General features: G+C 35.0%; 1 protein-coding gene across 4 annotated transcripts in view; it reads right to left on the minus strand.

Annotated features, from left to right (window-relative positions):
* The window catches only part of LOC112058326 (protein pangolin, isoforms A/H/I/S), a 226321-nt gene that overhangs the window by 181583 nt on the left and 25975 nt on the right, over nucleotides 1-18763 (minus strand). For all 4 annotated transcript variants that reach the window (XM_024099072.2, XM_024099069.2, XM_024099075.2 and 1 more), the window contains exon 2: nucleotides 5038-5514. In XM_024099072.2, coding sequence (XP_023954840.1) covers nucleotides 5038-5205 — 168 coding nt within the window. In that variant the 5' untranslated portion in view covers nucleotides 5206-5514. The remainder of the gene's footprint in view (nucleotides 1-5037; nucleotides 5515-18763) is intronic.

Genomic DNA, 18763 nt, shown 5'->3' on the forward strand with positions numbered 1-18763 from the left:
AGTATTCAACAAAGTTTAAAGTCTTACTTGACCACACAGATTAATCAATTTAGGCAGATGGAATGCACGGAACACGACGGTGTCGTACCCGTCACAAATACAAAATTTAAAAACGAATACATTCTCGAGTCAGTAGGTACGACACGAAGCGTCACATCAAAATAGCGTCTTATGTTTTATAAACTGTTCTCAAAAACTAAAGAAATAAAATGGAGTATTTTTTATTGGTTTGCATATAATACCTATTATTGATAATTATATTAATTTACGTAATTGTTGTTATTGTTAAATTTTGAAATACAAATTATGAAAAAAGTTTGTATTTGCGGATGTCAAGGAGATGCGTGACTTTTGTTTTTTTTTATTGGTTTCACCTGCTTCAGCACGCAGTTTGTAAAGACTTATTCTACTCTGTGCCTAACCACTAAAAATAAGCATGCAGACGCTCTCTAACAGGCAACCCCTGATGACAGGACTTTTTGAGAAAGAGCGATATAATTGCGTCCCGTAAAACAGTCATTTTCTAAATATCACGTTATTGAAGCAAAGATGCGTAATGTAATAAAATACCCTCCTAAAAAACTACATGCGGACAAATTCGTATGCGTTAGGTCTAAAACATTATAATTATTAGGAGCGTGTGAGAACCAAGTGCCCGCTAGTTAACAAGTAATCGTGATGAAGAAGACAATAAACTGAATCAGTCCACATTAAAGATGGCGACCGAAAGCGGGAAGCCAGTTAGCAATAAATACTAATTAACCAAATGTGCGCGCAAGGCTGAATTAATATCAGGATTTGCAGCTAAAGAGATCTTAACTAACGCTTTCGTCATATAAATTACTACATATTAGACAAATATGTAGTATATGACAAAGTTGTCTTAGTTTTTTAAAGACTTTGACCGCGATTATTTATACCAAAGCTTTTGCAGTACTTAATTTAGATTTAGATGCCCTATGACTATTTATTAGATTTAGATGACAATGACTATTTTACTGCATACAACTCTTCAAATTGTTATTGGATCCTTGTACATCCATATGACTGATACGTCATGTGTAATGGAGATGTATTTTGAGACGTAGAAAAGTAACTCGAGGAGAGCAGAGAAATAAAAAGTAACACCCTCCAGACCGTCAGTTTCAGTTAAAGCCGGCATGGCCGACGGAAACGGGTGGTCGAGACAAGTGAGCGTTGTTCGCTAAATATAGAAGGGAAATGAGTATGAGCGTATTGGCGGGACGAAGTTTCTTGAGATTCTATCGATTCGAGTGACTTTCCAACTGAATCTTCACACACAGAAACACACACTGCCTGCCCTGAGGACTTATAAATCTGTATTGGAGAAGGAATTTCCGTTTTTTACAACTAGTACGTATAGTCTTATACGTACTACAGCTTTTGCATTAGAAAAGACAGAGAAAGAAATAAAAATGCAAAAACACATCACAATATCTCCAGTACACCAGGTCATCCAGGATAATATCCTGCGATGTGTGGCATAACCCAAAAAATTTCCCCAGCTCAGCATAATGTTGCGTGACCATTTTAATAAGGACGGACTATTACTTTAAGCGCACAGACAGAAATAGTGTGAACACAACAGTCTTCATCATAATCATTATCATTATCAGGATATTTTAACGGGTGTTATAGAGTTAAGACCCACAATAGCTCTTACGAGTATGTAGGTCTGCGGGCGTATGGTGATGATAAATTCTTTATCGATCATTGTCAGGTGTTAATGCTAATAACTGGGACCGACGACTTAACGCGTTTTTCAAAACACAGGAGGACCTGACACCATCACCACCTTCCCAACTCCAGGATAAGAAACTTAGATATTCATTAGAAGTACCTAAATCAATTTCTTCTTGTATAGATGTCGGAAGAAATCTGAAACTAGTAATACCAAATAGCAAAAGGAAAATCCTTTTTAGAGTAACTGCACAAACTGTTAATATTTATGTATTCATTTATGTGTAGATCGAATACAATAAATCGATAAATCTTCGATTCAACGAATACTGAAACATCCCATCAATTAAATATGAAGTTACGCACTCATCTTTACCTAATGCAGTGTTTAAAACGAGTAATAAATTATATCTATACGTGGCAAGTGGTACCGGACACACAATCATTATTTATGGGCAAACCATAACCACAGAGGAAATAGCTAGGACATTAGCTTTTTCTTAAAAGATATCTCAACTATTTGACGATCAGCTCTTTGCTGGCGATTTAAAGTATTTCACAGCATGCCAAGTTATAGAGAATTAATTAATAATTCTAAAACAGAACTCTATATTAAGTCAAATATCTAAACCGCAAAAAATTCAATATGTTATAATAAATGGTAATGCCACACATGTTTTCAAAATGCGTGTAATATATGTCGACGGCGTAAACATTCGAAAGCTTTTTGTTTGTACAAACAAACATCATAACAAAATCAGCCCGTTGTTATGAAAACATTTCCGAAAATCAAGCAGGCGTAAAAACGCCGACACGACTCGAATCCAATTCACGAGCCGTCGAAAATCGTAATCTAAAAGAAATCGAAACTCCAAAAGAAAATTGTACGCACAAAACGTATTGTAATGGCATCACGTACGATAATCGACGCTATTATGACATACAAAGCAGAATTGCACCTAAGTATAATCCAATATTTATTCGATCCGTGACTGTAATGCTTTTGAATTCGACAGATCATGGGATGTTCCGTCTCGGTCTTTGAACTTGGAATTCGGTTTGGGGAAATAAGGACAGCAGACTCGTACGGGAGTTTCGTTAGGTGTCCACGGAATGTTTGCACTCCCTCGCCTCTCGGGGTCGACAGGTAAATTCGTCGACAAAAGCAGTGGGAGTCCGTGTTTATTATAAGAAATACCTGAATGCAGGTAGACAGGTATTGTGTGCGCCCCCTCCTAGCGAATAATAGAGTTTTCGGAAATAATACAATGACTACGTAATTTATGTCGACTGGAATACAATATTTTACATAAATTTTCGGAAACGTACCTGTGTCTCTTTTTTTCTAAATACGCCCTATTGTAACAATAAGTATTTTGGGTGATGTTAGTTTCGGTTGTTGTGGTTGATTTGTTTGTTTTTACGGGCAATTTGCGATTTTCGGCATCCCGATTACGGTTACGCGATGTTATCTCCATTATTTGTGGGCATTTTACTACTAATTGAGTGGTTTAATCATCAAAACTAACAGTTCCGATGTTAATCTACGCGTGGAATTGGACATAACGAGGTCACTAACCGCTTCTCCTTATGAATATTAAAACGGCCGACACTTGGAGCGTATAAAAATTCGATGCAGTCGTAAACAGTGTTTTATCAAAATTCTTGACGTAAAATGATCATGAACGGGACCATGTTGCGCAGTAAACATGACTAATTGATTCGTGTGAAGCCACTGATGAAAAAACTCGTTCAAATAGTAGCGTAAAGAGTGCGTGGGCGGACATGAATAAGCCCAAACATTTGAACATTTTGTTGAAAATCCAAAAAAAAAGCAAGAAATATCAATATTAAAGCAAACATATACGAAATTATACCGTTGATTCTAATAATAATCTTTACTCAACAGATAATAAAGTAGATTTTTCAACAGACGCGACCGGTATGACTCCACTTAAAATTAAACAGAGACAGGATGTTCTGACTGCATTTCAATATATTGTGATCAGATTTAATACAATTGTGTTTTAATGCAAAGAATTTGTCAATAGAGATCTACCTGAAATAGGCACCTGCTGATCAGTACAACCCGACGAACCACAATACAAATCTCACGCAATTCTGCTCCATTATATTATAGATCCTATTGGAAAAGAAATACGAAGCAAATTGGTGTGTACACAAAATAATTTATATACAATTCAAGAATTGAAGCGCCGCGTGAAATCATTCTTTGTTATTTCCTCAAAAAGTTATTTGTGAAAGTTAAAACATGTAAACCATTAAATTGTCCAGCGAGGACATAGTTTACGGTTATTTGGACCACCTATAAAGCTACTATAATAATTAATCGTTGAGTCACCAGGCTGTGCTATTTAAGGAATTATTTATTTGGTATCTAGAATATTTACTAGCTATAGATTTTGATTTTGGCTATGAAATTTGTCTTTTAACAAGGTTAACTTCTATCTTTGAAGGAAAGAAAGGAAGTGAAGGATATATTTGTTTTTGTATCTAAACAAATGGAAGTTCCATAAATTCATGTTGATGACTAGGCCCTGTCAAAGAGACTTTGCATATAATGTAATTAATCGGTGAGATAACACCACATTTGTCAAGGCGAAGCATTAGTAAGGAGCCGTTATTAATCTATGTAATTTATTATCGAGATAACCGAATACATAAATAATACCTACATGGTATTCATAGATTAGCGATTTGGAATGTATGTAATATAACTTATTAATGCGAAATTGTGTATTTAGCTTTAATTTTGCTCAAAATGCTACTCCCACTTAGTTCCGTGAAAATTGATTTTTCACGCAAATGAAGTTTTGAAACGAACACGAGATCAGAACACGTGTTACACTTGGGTATTCTTACAAAATAAAAAGTTCATTGGAGTTTATGGTCTACTTCTATTTGCTTTCTGTTGAATTTTAATTCTATAAGAACTCGACCAGTCCTATTAACCTCTACGTTTTTATTGGTTTTTAATCTGACTTCAAAAAGGTAAACAATAAACCTTAATTACTCATTAAAATTTTCCAACTCTAGAATATTATTAAGATTAAATATTTAACGACCCTACGCTGCGTTTAGTAATTTTTTTTATACAATATTCGAAATTCATGTAAGCAGTGAATGATTTATAATTATTTTTAATGTAATTCTCTATAAAAGGACCAATCCAAGCGACAAATATCCTCTACATAAGTTTGAGTCCGAAACCAGAGCAGTTTTAATAGATGTTGATTGTCTAATGTTCAATTGCGTATCTCTCTCCATGACCCATACTTTGCCTTATAATTAAGATTTATGATTAGTGTCACTTACCTCACTCTCAGTCCAATCGATAAGGCTAGATTTCTCCTCTAACAGGTTCTCCGAACTTCTCTTCTCGTCCTCACCGTCTCCTTCGTCTTTGAATACTTTGACCTCGTCCGTGGAGCCCAGGTCGTCGCCGCCCGAGCTCGCCGCAGAACTCGAGTGCGCATGCGGCATTTTCAAGACCCCAACGCCCCAACTTCCATTATCCCATCCTTCAGCAACACATACTATCTGTCATCCATGACCGACTGCTAAATTGCGGCGAGCATTTTAATCTTCCAACTCAAAATGGTCCTTCGAGCCGGATGGTTACCAACATTTTGTAACTGTTAATATATGTTTCGCGCACTTAAACTAAACTAGATGATAGGCGATTGTTTTTTTAACTAAAACTAATTAAATGAGATCACAGATAACTTTTGTCAGGTTGAACTTAAGATGCTAAGGTTGAGGTCTTCCGTTTGATTTCGCTGCGAATTTAATCTGAAAAGAAAGAAAATTTTTAATTAGTTATTGCGATTAATTAGATTACTAATTATTTAAATTATGTAAAATAAAAGCAATAAACTTGTATTTACTTAATTGAATTTTCTTTTTATTTCTTAAAAACAAATTAAACTTTGCAAATCTTAAATATAAGTAAAATTCATAGAACGACCAGTGAGAATTGAAACAGTAAGTAGTTTGTCTATGATTTTATTAAATATTTCCGCTAACGCCAAGTAAATTTTAAGCTAATTAAGCAACAACAAGCCCAAAGTGTACAGCACGAAAATGTAAAATTCACGTAATCCGCCACAAACGGCATTGTGCGATGCGTATACCAGGTCAAGTAGGCTGTCAAGCGCTCATCAGCATCTGGCGGCGAGCCAAGAGCTAAGAAAACCCTCGGGGATATGAAATAACGTATTGGCTTTGCAACAATTTAAGCAAATACCAAGTAGTGGTACTTAGCTAAAAGAAAGTTGAAGTTGATGTACAATGACATTACACCTACGAGGATGTATGTTTGAAGCTACATTTATTCATTTGGTTGCTAAAAGATAGTTGGATGCCGTACTCACAACTAAAAAAGAGTTGAGAAAAAAGAAGCTTTTCGCATACAGATTGCAAAATTTTATGCGGATTACAATTAAGATTGGAATATACATAACATTTATAGATTGACATAATATAGCTTGACGATCTTACATCATTGTTTAGTTATAGCGTTTTCAAAAATTTACATTAATACTGAGATTTGATCCAAAAACACTTGCCAAAATTACAAAATAAAGGAAGGTTTAGACAAAATCTCTATGTCTATTAAAAAACAATATAACTTGACATACTCAATTGAATATTCCTTTAGAAGATATTAGTTATTGCTATTTACTTGAAGTAAGCTAAATTTTTGCTATGTTTAGGCTAAAAAATAGAAACTTAAAAAGCGTTTACTACTGTTTATGCTCATACTGCTTATATGGTAGTCGATTTAATAGCCACCAACGAGATCACACTTCTAGTTGAATACTTCTTAGATACTTAAAATTCTGACCAGGTGTAAATAGGCGCCAGGAAGCGTATCAAAATGCTGTCAATAAGGGCTACTAGTGAAGATTAGTACTGACTTTAAATCTACTCATTATGGCCGACGCACGTGGGCGCGATGCAATAGAAAAATGCGCTTCTGCAGGTTGTCTCATATTTCCTCATGAATGAAAGTGAGATAGCAATAGCCTCGAAATGCCGCGTCGTGTTACACTAAAATTATTGGACAGATTGCAGACTAGCTCGCTCGGGTCAAATTATTCTCCATATCTAAACGGAAATCAAAGAAATAAGAAGACTCAAATTACAAAAAAGGGAAAAACATCACTTTACTATTATAGTTTGAGATCCGTATTAACCATTAGTCAAACTATAATTAACCATTTAAACTATAGGATTGGATATTTTGAGGCAACCTACTCGCAACATATGTTTTAACGTCCTGATTTTAATATTAACACTTTTCATCCATTAAACAGATGAGTGAAGGTCGTTTCTAATTCGGATCTTCTACTAATATAGCGTAATGCAGTAACAAAAACTAGAAAATAATTGTTGTTTTAGACAAACAGTTTTACTTAAGTAGACAAACTATAACTGAATAATAATTTCAAGCACTAGGAACTTTGTACTCCTCCAATCAGAGAAGGCATACGTCCAGCAGAAGGACTTTAATAGGTTGATGATGATAATAATCGATAGTTATCACTTGAAGTTTCATGTTTAATGATAAATCCCCTAGTAATCAGTAAACAAGGTAGATATATATATACAGTTTAACGTGTTTTATTGATTTAAGAACCTAAACATAATACACCTGAAGTATCAAATCGTGAAATTATCAAAGCAGGACAAACGCTTATCACCGCACCTCACGTACCTGCTACGTATAGAGAGATACGCGATGTTTCATTTCGCGATAACAAACAATGAATTCACAATTACATAATTACTCATTTTTACTGGTGTAAATACAATGTCATGTATCCATCCATTCTGAAGAAAACTTATAATCCACATTCCTTTCTTTAAAACCTAGTGTTAAGACAATTTCTTCATAATATTTGTTTTAGTGATCCATCCCGCGTTACAACATGAATGCTATCTAGAAAATATCAACAAACTCAGTTTTGAATATTTATAGTAACTGCAGCCATATAGGTTGCACTATTATTTAAATCATTCAAGGGATAGCTCTTCCAGTAGTTATCCTTAAAATGATCATGTATGTATGAAATACTAGTATATTTAAAATTATTTTACGTAGGTACATACGTAAGTAAATATATATTTTGAAGTTATTTAAAGTTATTATAATCAGTATTTTGAAGTTAATGTGAAACTAGTACTTAACTAACATAAAATTAAAGAAAATATTTTCTAAACGGTCGTAAAAAGTGAAAAAAAAGAAATCAAACGTAATTTGAGAAACGTTCAAAGCGTAATTTACTCTTTATCTTTACTTTATTTTTTATTACTTTTGCAAGGGTGTTCCATGGCACCTCAAATGTTTATTTTTTATAACACTCTGTAATCTAATAATGTTGTAAGATATTTAATATTAAGTGAACTCCTCATTTTGAAGTCGGTCCAAAACTATTACACTATCAATCATAAACAGGCGAGCAATGAATGCGTTTGTCACACCGGTATGTAACAGAGGTGTCAATAATTTGAGAAACGTTCAAAGCGTAATTTACTCTTTATCTTTACTTTATTTTTTACTAGCGGACGCCCGCGACTTCGTCAGCGTGAAAGTCGTTGTAAACTTTCAACTACCCCTATCCTACCCTACCCTACCCCTACCCTACCCCTACCCTACACTACTCCTACCCTACCCCTACCCTACCCAGCCCTACCCCTACCCTACTCATTAAGGCTGCACTTCTTTATTTATTTCCTCCCCCCCCCCCCCCGCGAGTCGCATTGAGCGCGGCAACCGTTACACAAAAAATCCATATAGCATGAATTAGTATTCACGCGCGATGGCTTAGCGTATTTCTTGTATAACTTTGGTGTTTCTTTACCGATTTTTATGATTATTTTTTTAATGAATAGGTAATAATGTTAACTTTTTTAGTTAGGGATGAGTGATGAGTGTTATAAACATAAGAGTAGACAAATATAATTAGAAAGCTCCGAACTGCTAAGCTATCGGGAGTTACACGTGTTATTGTGAGTCAACCATAAAAGATAGACATATATATGCTGTTGTGTTTTTATAGAAAATTTTAAGGAAAACATTTCCGTCATACGTGATTTCCATGTATCTTTAACCATTAAGGCTGTACACGCGACGAAAGCTTAAAAAATTGAGTAACTTCTCCCGTTTTCTCAACATTTCTCTTCACTGCTCTGCTCCTATTGACCGTAGCGTAATGAAAAGTATACTATAACCTGCCCAGGAGTATGTAGAATAATTGTACCAAGTTTCGTTAAAATCCGTCCAGTAGTTTTTGCTTCTATAAAGAACATACAGACAGACAGACAGACAGACAGACAGACAGACAGACAGACAGACAGACAAAAATTTTACTGATTGCATTTTTGGCACCAGTATCGATCACTAATCACCCCCTGATAGTTAATTTGGAAATATATTTCATGTACAGAATTGACCTCTCTACAGATTTATTATAAGTATAGATTACTTTTGCAAGGGTGTTCCATGGCACCTCAAATGTTTATTTTTTATAACACCATGTAATCTAATAATGTTGTAAGATATTTAATATTAAGTGAACTCCTCATTTTGAAGTCGGTCCAAAACTATTACACTATCAATCATAAACAGGCGAGCAATGAATGCGTTTGTCACACCGGTATGTAACAGAGGTGTCATATGAATAATGTCGCTAGCGCGCTCGCGCAGAGTTATGCATGTCAATTGAGCTGCATTTAAATACGTCGCCATAATTATTGGGGGAGAACTGATGGGAGGGTGCGCTAAATAGTGTAACAGTAAGAGACATTTAGGACCGCGGAAGTGGAGTCTAGAAAATTGTACGTGTTTGGAAATTAGAATGGCTCAGCCAGTGCATTACTTTAAAGTATGTGTTTAAATACGTTAACTAAACCAAAATCTTGGAGGCAATTGCTTTCAACTTCGCACTAGAAGTAGAATAAATAATGTTATAATACATATTTTAAAGTTGTCTGAATGATTTACATTTACCTAATCTTCGCAGCAGAGGCTGCCTTAACCTTTAGAAATATGTAGTTTATGAAAATAAACGAAATTTTACTTTGAAGGAAATGAAGATTAAGGTGTGTTTGAAGTCGGTTAAATTATACATTTAATTCTCAAACACTGTAGAAAATATGTATATTAAGACCTTAAGAAAGCGTTTGAATGAATAATATAACCCAGATCCAACAAAATAAAGTATAGTTTCAATGCACATTCCACTCCAACGACGAACATTACTGAGAAATGTTGACACCACATCCATTGCGAGGATTTTAAGAATGCAAAACATATTTGTTACATGTATGATTTAAATTAATAATATGTGTTGTTACTTTACTCGTACCCGTAGTTAGATCTTACAAAAACACAAGCTGTATCATAAACTTTACAACTTTACGCGTCGACCAAAGAATCTTCTAAAGTAATTTATGTTACACAATACAATATATAATTGGATTTTTTCGACACAAGTTTGCATGTAATATGTCGTAAAAATTCATAATTTAAAACATTTTATTACAAGTTATAATTACAAAATTATCTAGTGTACGGACCACAATAGAGTTTATTATCCGTAAAGTTTATAAAATTTAAATTGAGCATCACCTGTTGTATTGTTTGAACCAAGTTATGCTTTATTACAAAGGCGTTAAGGCACAGATCGCTATGATATTTAATTCATATAATGAGTAGTTAATAGACTTCCCGTATTTGTTATATCTAACCTTTATATTAATATCTTAATTCTTAATTTAATAAATTTTAGTATACCACAATAAGGTTCTAAAGTTAAAATGAAATCAGATATAGTAGATAAAGATTATTCTATACAATCACAAACCTATGTTTCATACAATATAGATATTATGTGCAAAGATTTTTAAGGTTAAGTAGTCATTTTCTAATGCATGGTAATTACACGTGCAAGTGACACTCATCATTCAAGTGCAATAAAACATGAACAAACAGTAAATGCTAATATAATGTTAATTGTGTATCCTTTTTAGGGTCGCCTAGGTCTTTGACGGACTTCCGCTTTGCAAACGAGTCTCCTGATTGTCTCTATATTGAAGACACACTTGAAACTAATTGTAAAAGAACGTTTCTATCGTATTTTTCGAGAAAGATTTGTGAAAGTAATCAGCATTACAAAGACTATTATCACAAATCATTCGCCATTATGGCAGGCGTCCACAGATCTATATCGTACGTATCGGATGCATCGCATCAAACGAATTTTGATATTCTTTGTATATAAGTGCGTCCACTGATCCGCATCGAACGGATTTCATGTACCTTAAAATTAAAAATCCGTTTGATGAGATGCATTTACACCTGTATATTTTCTTGTCTTTTATATGTCTACTTCTTTGTCTTCAATATTTTCTATAGCTTTCTGAATAACTCGTCTAAAATATCACTGTCAAGAATCAGTTATCATTATATGTATTTACGTTTATTTCTCACGTCTTCGATATTTTCTATAGAGTTTCTGTGGGTTTCTGAAAGCTTTAAGAACCTAGTTAGTAATGAGGCATACGTACTTCGATAATAATCACGTAAATTTTTCTGGTTTCAATTTCATAGCTTTAGTTCTAAGTTAATGAATTATCCATTCTTCCTTCTTTTTATGATGATGAAAGTAAGTAGTGCTTACAAATAAAAGCTATTTATAGAAAAGTGAAACATGTCCCTGTAAAATTGTAAATGCATCTCTCTATTTAGCGTCCATAAATAAGATATAACTTTAGAGCACTAAACAGTGAATGGTGATACTTTGACTGCACCGTAATGGAGTCGCCAGTTACTTTTATGGTGGTTTTTACGATTTCGCCAAGCGAAACCATCACGTCGCAGGTGTGGTCAGTGTCTACATTGGCTTTTGTTTTAGACTTACTCGTATCTTTGCAGCCAGTTTTACGATTCCAAATAGGCGAGTATTTTGAACTGACTGCCGTATGCACGTTGTAGTTTTTTAAATGGTCAAAGGTTCTATATATTTATCTTTTTTTATATTTTTTTCTTTTTTAATGAAAAAGAATACAATTAAGAAACTCAGATGTACTTGGAATAGTGGCATGAGTTCTATATTTCCTCGTTGGACAGTATTTGCCCAAAAAATGTATCTGTCGGTCTGTCAACAGTCAGGGCAACTAAGATTACAAAATAAGAAGGTTCTAGATGTTGCATTTTTGTTTCCAACCATCCATAAAACCTTCACGATGCAGGTGTGGTTAGTGTCTACATTGGCATGCATATATTTGCAGGCAGTTTCACGATTTCAAATTGGTGAATATTTTGAACTGACTGCCGAATGCATGTTGCAGCAAATGGTCCAAGTTTCTATTACCTTTGTAATTTTTTTTTAAAGAATCCAATTATAATACCACAGCCTACGAGAAATGATGACATGAATACAAGCTACATTTCCGCGTTGGACATCTAGGCTGATCCTTTGCGCAAAAATGTGACAGCCCTTCTGATCCAGTCATCTTGGTAAATTCACCTCGGGATTTGTGATTGAGAAATTTTCTCAAAACCTATATATGGTAGGATGACCACGTCTATTGAATTTTGAGGAAAATGAAATGAAAAGCTCACAAAAATCGATTTTTAGCAAATATCTCATTTCCTATGAGTTTTTCGCTATTTGTATACACACATATATTATCAATATGCAGTAGAGGCGATCATGAGATCATGGACTTAATGCGCCAATCTGCATTAGAACAGCATGGTGGGTTTAAGACCTGTGATTCAGTGGGTTCTGATCCATAGTGGCCAATTAAAATATTCTCATATGGTGATTACCATTAAAACTAATTTAAACACAAGCTTCATATACAGCTGATAACAAAACATATTAATAACAATTATGTAGTTTTAACTAGAAAAATCTCATATCTGGCCAAAGTCCAAAATTCTATTACAAATATAAAATTTACGAGCTAATGCGTTTACGCGGAGAAGTTTGGAATAGCTCTCCGACAAGCACGCTCGTATTGGATGAGTTTTATTATAATAAATGGCCAATTCCCAAACAGTTATTACTTTACTAATAAGGGTTTATAAAAAACTAATTCAAGATGAATCTAATCGGATCTACAGTTTCGAAAACAAGTTATCCGCATTGGGCCAGCGTGGTGGAATATTGGCCTAACCCCTCTCATTCTGAGAGGAGACTCGAGCTAGAATATGGGTTGATAATGATGATGATGAATATTAAGCAATAGTTACAAAAAAGCCTTCGAATAACAAAATATTTATTATTTAATTACATTCAAATGTAATTACAGTGGCATCAGAATTAGTTTTTCAGTGTTCCGTAGTCAACGAGGTACCCTTTTCGCCATGTCTGTCTGTCCGCAGTTTTAACTGAACGAATTGAAAGTAATAATAGAGTCGTTATGCAAGGGTTATCCTTGTTATGCAAGCTGTAATAAATTAATTTAATTTAATAACAATATGCATTTCAATAATATACACGAAAAACATTATTAACTAATTGTTTAATTTTAAAGATATGACAGTAGATTAAAACGAAAACTAAACAGAATTAATTATTTTTTAAAAAGAGCAACTGTTGTGTTTTTTTGCCAGTTTTTCTCAGCAGAACCTGCCTTCCGAACCGGTAGTAGAATCTTTACAAATAGTCAATTGACGTTTTAAAAGTACTTGTAAACTGATCCTATTTGAAATAAACGAATTTTTAAAAATTTTAATTAAAAAAAAAATAAAGTGTATCTTTTAATAATGTACACACTTGCAAGCACAAGCACAAAATTTAATGAGTAACTGAACATAATAATTAGTTGCTATCTAAAAACACAGACTAGCAGAAAATATCATGCCGACATAATTAGTCAATAAAAGGTCAAACTAGTAATTACCCTAAACACTAGATTACACTTATCACATGTTTACAGTATGACTGTGTTGCAGGGAATGCATTTAGGGTGCTTTTCCACCAGAGATGTGCCACACTACGTTGCTATGGATGCGTTTGATATGCACCAATCATATTCATTGGTGCACATAGCTTAGCACTGGTGGAAACGGATTCAACCAAGACATGTTTTTTATATGGAAGGATGCGTGCTATGGATGCGTACTATGGGTGCCTGCTATGGGCCGTCGCGAGTGGGTAGTTATATGCAGAGCAGATTACCGCGTTTGTCGCTGAAAGTAAATATGCCATCGTGGAACCAAAAAGTTACTTTATATCTCGCAATATGTGATGAAGAACTCATGGAGGAAGATAATTTGTTCTTCATCTTTTTACTCCGACGAAGAAAACATAGAGTCTGGATACGAAATCATATTTAATATCACTCGACACACTCTTACAGAATACTTTACTAATAGCTTGAGCCTTTTTTGGCGACGCATCGTCCTCTCACAGCTACATAGCTTAGTGTTGGTGAAATCGGTCACATATTTTCTTTGCGTAGATTTCACATCTTCGTAGCATAGCTGCATAGGGCATATCTGGTGGAAAAGCACCCTAATGCCTGTTACAAGAGCTAACCCTGTAACTGGTAATGGTTTACATGCATTAGCATCGTTTACTGATAACACTGTGACACTAAACGCTATTGAGTGCTTAAGCAAGCAAATCTTCTTGTATAGGCATTTAGCATCATAGACTAATAATGTAAATACGAAAAAGTGTTTGTCTATTGCTTGTCTTCGAATTAACCGCAGAACTTATCTGGACAAAATGACACAAATATAAATAGCATCTTGGAAACGGAAATAAGACACATTTATTCCAGAAAACAAATACTTCTTGAGGGATCCTTATAAACCACGCATTCAGTATTAATAAGAGGTTAATCAAGTGTAGTTACTCTCTTATAACATGTTTACAGTACGTATGTTGCAGGTAAATCATTTATGCGTGTGTTACAAGAGCTAACCCTGTGACTGGTAATGGAATATTGTAAATGTGCAAATGTGTAATTGCTTGTTTCTTGAAACAAAGACACAAAGATAAACTGCATCTTGGAAACGGAATCAAGACAATTTTAGCCCAGAAAACAAATACTTCTTGAGGGATCCTTATAAACCACGCATTCAGTATTAATAAGAGGTTGATCAAGTGTAGTGACTCTTAACGCTAGATTACACTTATCACATGTTTACAGTATGTTGCAGGGAACGCATTTATGCTTGTAACATTAGCTAACCCTGTAACTGGTAATGGTTAACATGCATTAGCATCGTTCACTGATAACACTGTGACACTAAACGCTATTGAGTGCTTGAGTAAGCAAATCTTCTTGTATAGCATTTAGCATGATATATTCAGAATTAGTATTAGACAGACAAATCTCATGTTTTGAAGGCTGAAATTGTGTCAGCCCGTGTTCCTGCTAAAGGTAATCATGGTAGTCAATTATTGGGATTGGACCTTGGTGGCTTTGGATCAAGGGTCCAAATCCTCAATTGTCTAAGTACAAAGCTAACTTTGTAGAAATTTTTGATCATGAATCATATTTCGAAAGCCCTAATTTTGCGGTAAACTTTCGCTAAGAGACCTTTTTGGTTTCCGCGAAGCTAAGTGACTGACGATTGGAGACATGATTATACATATGCCGTGGAAAATATAAAAAACCGTGTGCGTCTTAGGACGCTTGACAGAAGTGATATCTTAATCGCCGTATGCGTGAGAGAAAGGGAAGCCAGACAGAGTGGCGCCGTAACGCGTTACGTTACTAAGCTGTTTACTCTGCCAAAAGAAGTTATCACTTCAAAAATACGCTTCATAGTTGTATAGTTGAGGGTTTGGACCCTTGAAACCTCCTTTCAAATCCACCAGAGTATAAACTCCATAATCGGCTACCATACTTACCATACGTAAGAGCATAAATACGCTTCGTAGTTGGATAGTTAAGGGTTTAGATCATTGAAACCTCCTTGATAAAATGGGGCATATCTAGCCACCACATGCTGTCAGACATTTACGGGACGAGTGATTGCACAGAAGCTGCAACAAATATATATTAGAAGGCAGTAAGAGAAACAGATGCCACTTACGACATTAAAATCTTGCCTCTAACATGCGAAGTCGTATACAAAGTATCTGACTTGAACGGATTAATGAATGTGTAAACGGAGAAGCGGTAGATCGTTTTCACGTTTACGATACGATATCGGATAGAAAACCAAACATAGCAAGCGACGCTTCGCACCCAATAAACTGTGGAATAGGTGTCTGTAATTCTGTATTATCTTTCATTGATGGTGAGGCATAACATTCGTGAATGAGGTCCATCACATACCTTCTTCTTCATTGCATTCTTCATTACTGAAGGTCATGTTTACTAGTTCATTACTTTCTGGTCCTCTTCTTTTGTGTTCGTTGTAAAAGAGAAACCTGTAAGCCTCTTCATCAAGTCAGACAAGCGGCTAGATAGATGATCAACAGTGCTGTCTTTTCAGTTCACCGAAGATCTTCACAACTATTACTGTTAGTAGATTACTCGTTAATAGAATTAACAGAGCGAATTTAGATAATTATTAGGCACACAGCACAGTGGTAGACTCTCTTTCAGGTTAGACATAAATAGATTCAACACAGCCTGGTTATGATATCTATTGTATCATTGTCTTACGATACGATATCGTATCGGATAGTATGTAAACAGTGCACGACTCAGCAAGCTGTTAGGATGCAAATGAAGGCTCGACCGTCGCACGCAACTAAATCGCCTCCTGCATTCGTATCCGCTGTTTATCCGCGAAGCTTGGGATCATTTTGATACCCCCCTCCCCCCCTCCTCAATTACATCCATTTGTAATATGTGCGTGTTCTGTATTAAGCATTAATATATTCAGATGTAATGTAGTTGGCTTCGTTTTAATATGAATTAATGGCGCGATTAGTATAATTTTTGTCTTAAATAGAAATGGTATTACGTCTTGTAACTTGAGTCAATATAATATGTACTAAAATTCATATTAAGCTACTTAATTTTTGCTACTACAACTAATCTGAACGCTTAAAGTCACTCAGCGGGATGATAGCACGAATTATATGCTTGGAGTTTCTCTGCAATATCGAATCAGAAATGAAGAGATCCGCAGAAGGACCTAATTCACTGACATAGTTTGAAGAGCCGATGGACGTTGAGAACCTAAGGTGCTGGAATTATGGTAACGCACCGGAAAGCGCAGTGTTGGTCTCTGGTTGGTTGGTTACAGAGAGCCGCTGGGTATTGGAGCCTCGTTTTGTTTGGAAGTCCATGCCAAAGGCCTATATACAGCAGTGGACGACTACTGTTAATGATGATGATGATGATGATGATGATGATGATGACAACTACTAAGTAATATAAACTTGAACTTGATCTTTCTTCTATCGCTTAACATTTTTGTCAGTCTAGTAAGCGCGTATGTTACGTGATGTATTCGTTTGAGATGAAATTTTACACTAAAAATGGAAAAATAATAAAAATTTTAATAAAAAATACAACCGACTTCAAAACCTAAAAACGTACCCACTAAACTAAAAAGTGAAAAATAACATCATAATATGTTCTACCTGCTGATCAGTATGAAGGCGGTGCTAAGCCGGTGATGTATTAATTCAAGCCATGTGAGAATATCTTACAGATTTAGATTTTGCAGACAGTGTTGTTTCATGTGGTCCTGTCAGAAATGGCTTTAATTAAGTCAACACCAGCTAAGCACCGCCTTCATACTGATCAGCAGGTAGAACATATTATGATGTTATTTTTCACTTTTTAGTTTAGTGGGTACGTTTTTAGGTTTTGAAGTCGGTTGTATTTTTTATTAAAATTTTTATTATTTTTCCATTTTTAGTGTAAAATTTCATCTCAAACGAATACATCAGACCCCTAATGACAGTCACAATCCATCTTGGTACAAAATTCTCAGCAATACAAATTAATCAAGCCCAAGCACAAGGTAGCTACCGTAAACCGTTAAGGAGTTCCCTTAATTGACCTTGGTCTTCATCATCAGACCCCTAATAACAGACACAACTCATATATTTAGAAAGTTCTCAGCAATACGAATTAATCAAGGCCAAACACAAGGTAGTTACTGTAAACTGTTAAGGAGTTCCCTTAATTGTCCTTGGTCTTCATCACCAAACCCCTAAATGACAGTCACAACCTATCTATGTGGAAAGTTCTCATTAATACAAATTAATCAAGCCCAAACACAAGGTAACTGCTGTAAATCGCCGAGGAGTTCCCTCGTCTGTTTTATGGCTCCATCATCAGATCGACTTTAAACCTTCATGAAATTATAGTGCTTAAAAGTACTAAATGGAAAAGTATACGAACACACTAGACACCCATATAATTTTCGAAAGTTCCCCTCAATTTCTCCAGGATTCCACCATCAGATCTTGACATGATGGCAATGGGACCAAATGGGGGCTATACCGTTTCAAACAAAAAAAGAATTTTTGAAATCGGTCCAGGCGTCTTTGAGTAATCGGTGTACATACATAAAAAAAAAAAAAAAAAAAATACCGACCGAATTGAGAACCTCCTCCTTTTTGAAGTCGGTTAAAAATTACATAATGAATACAGAATTAAAAATTGCTACACAATTTCTTAAATATCCTTTATCAGACAGAGAGGCACGAAGAATGTCTCTTTCATAAATCATTTGCAAATCAATTTAGCAAGCGTTCACAACAATGTACTGCACGTAGTAAACATTCAAATCACCATCTCGATCGGTATCCCTTTTCCACAACGCAACATGTTACTCATTAACGATGCAACACGTCCGCCTCCTTCGACAGTTAACATGCAAATGAGCCAACCGGTTATTATCAGCATTCGCTCGGCTGTACGCAACTACCCACAAGTGCAATCTCTTTAACACTTATCTACTTTTTTTAGGCTTGTTTGGATTACTAGGGAGTTAATTTTAATGATGCCCTATTTCACTCTAACACCTATTTTTAACTTATTAAATACATAAATAGCATCTTTTTTTGAATACCCTTTGCTAGAATTTAGTCTTCTT

This window comes from Bicyclus anynana, chromosome 25 (assembly GCF_947172395.1).
Source record: "Bicyclus anynana chromosome 25, ilBicAnyn1.1, whole genome shotgun sequence".
In the NCBI taxonomy this organism is placed as follows: domain Eukaryota; kingdom Metazoa; phylum Arthropoda; class Insecta; order Lepidoptera; family Nymphalidae; genus Bicyclus; species Bicyclus anynana.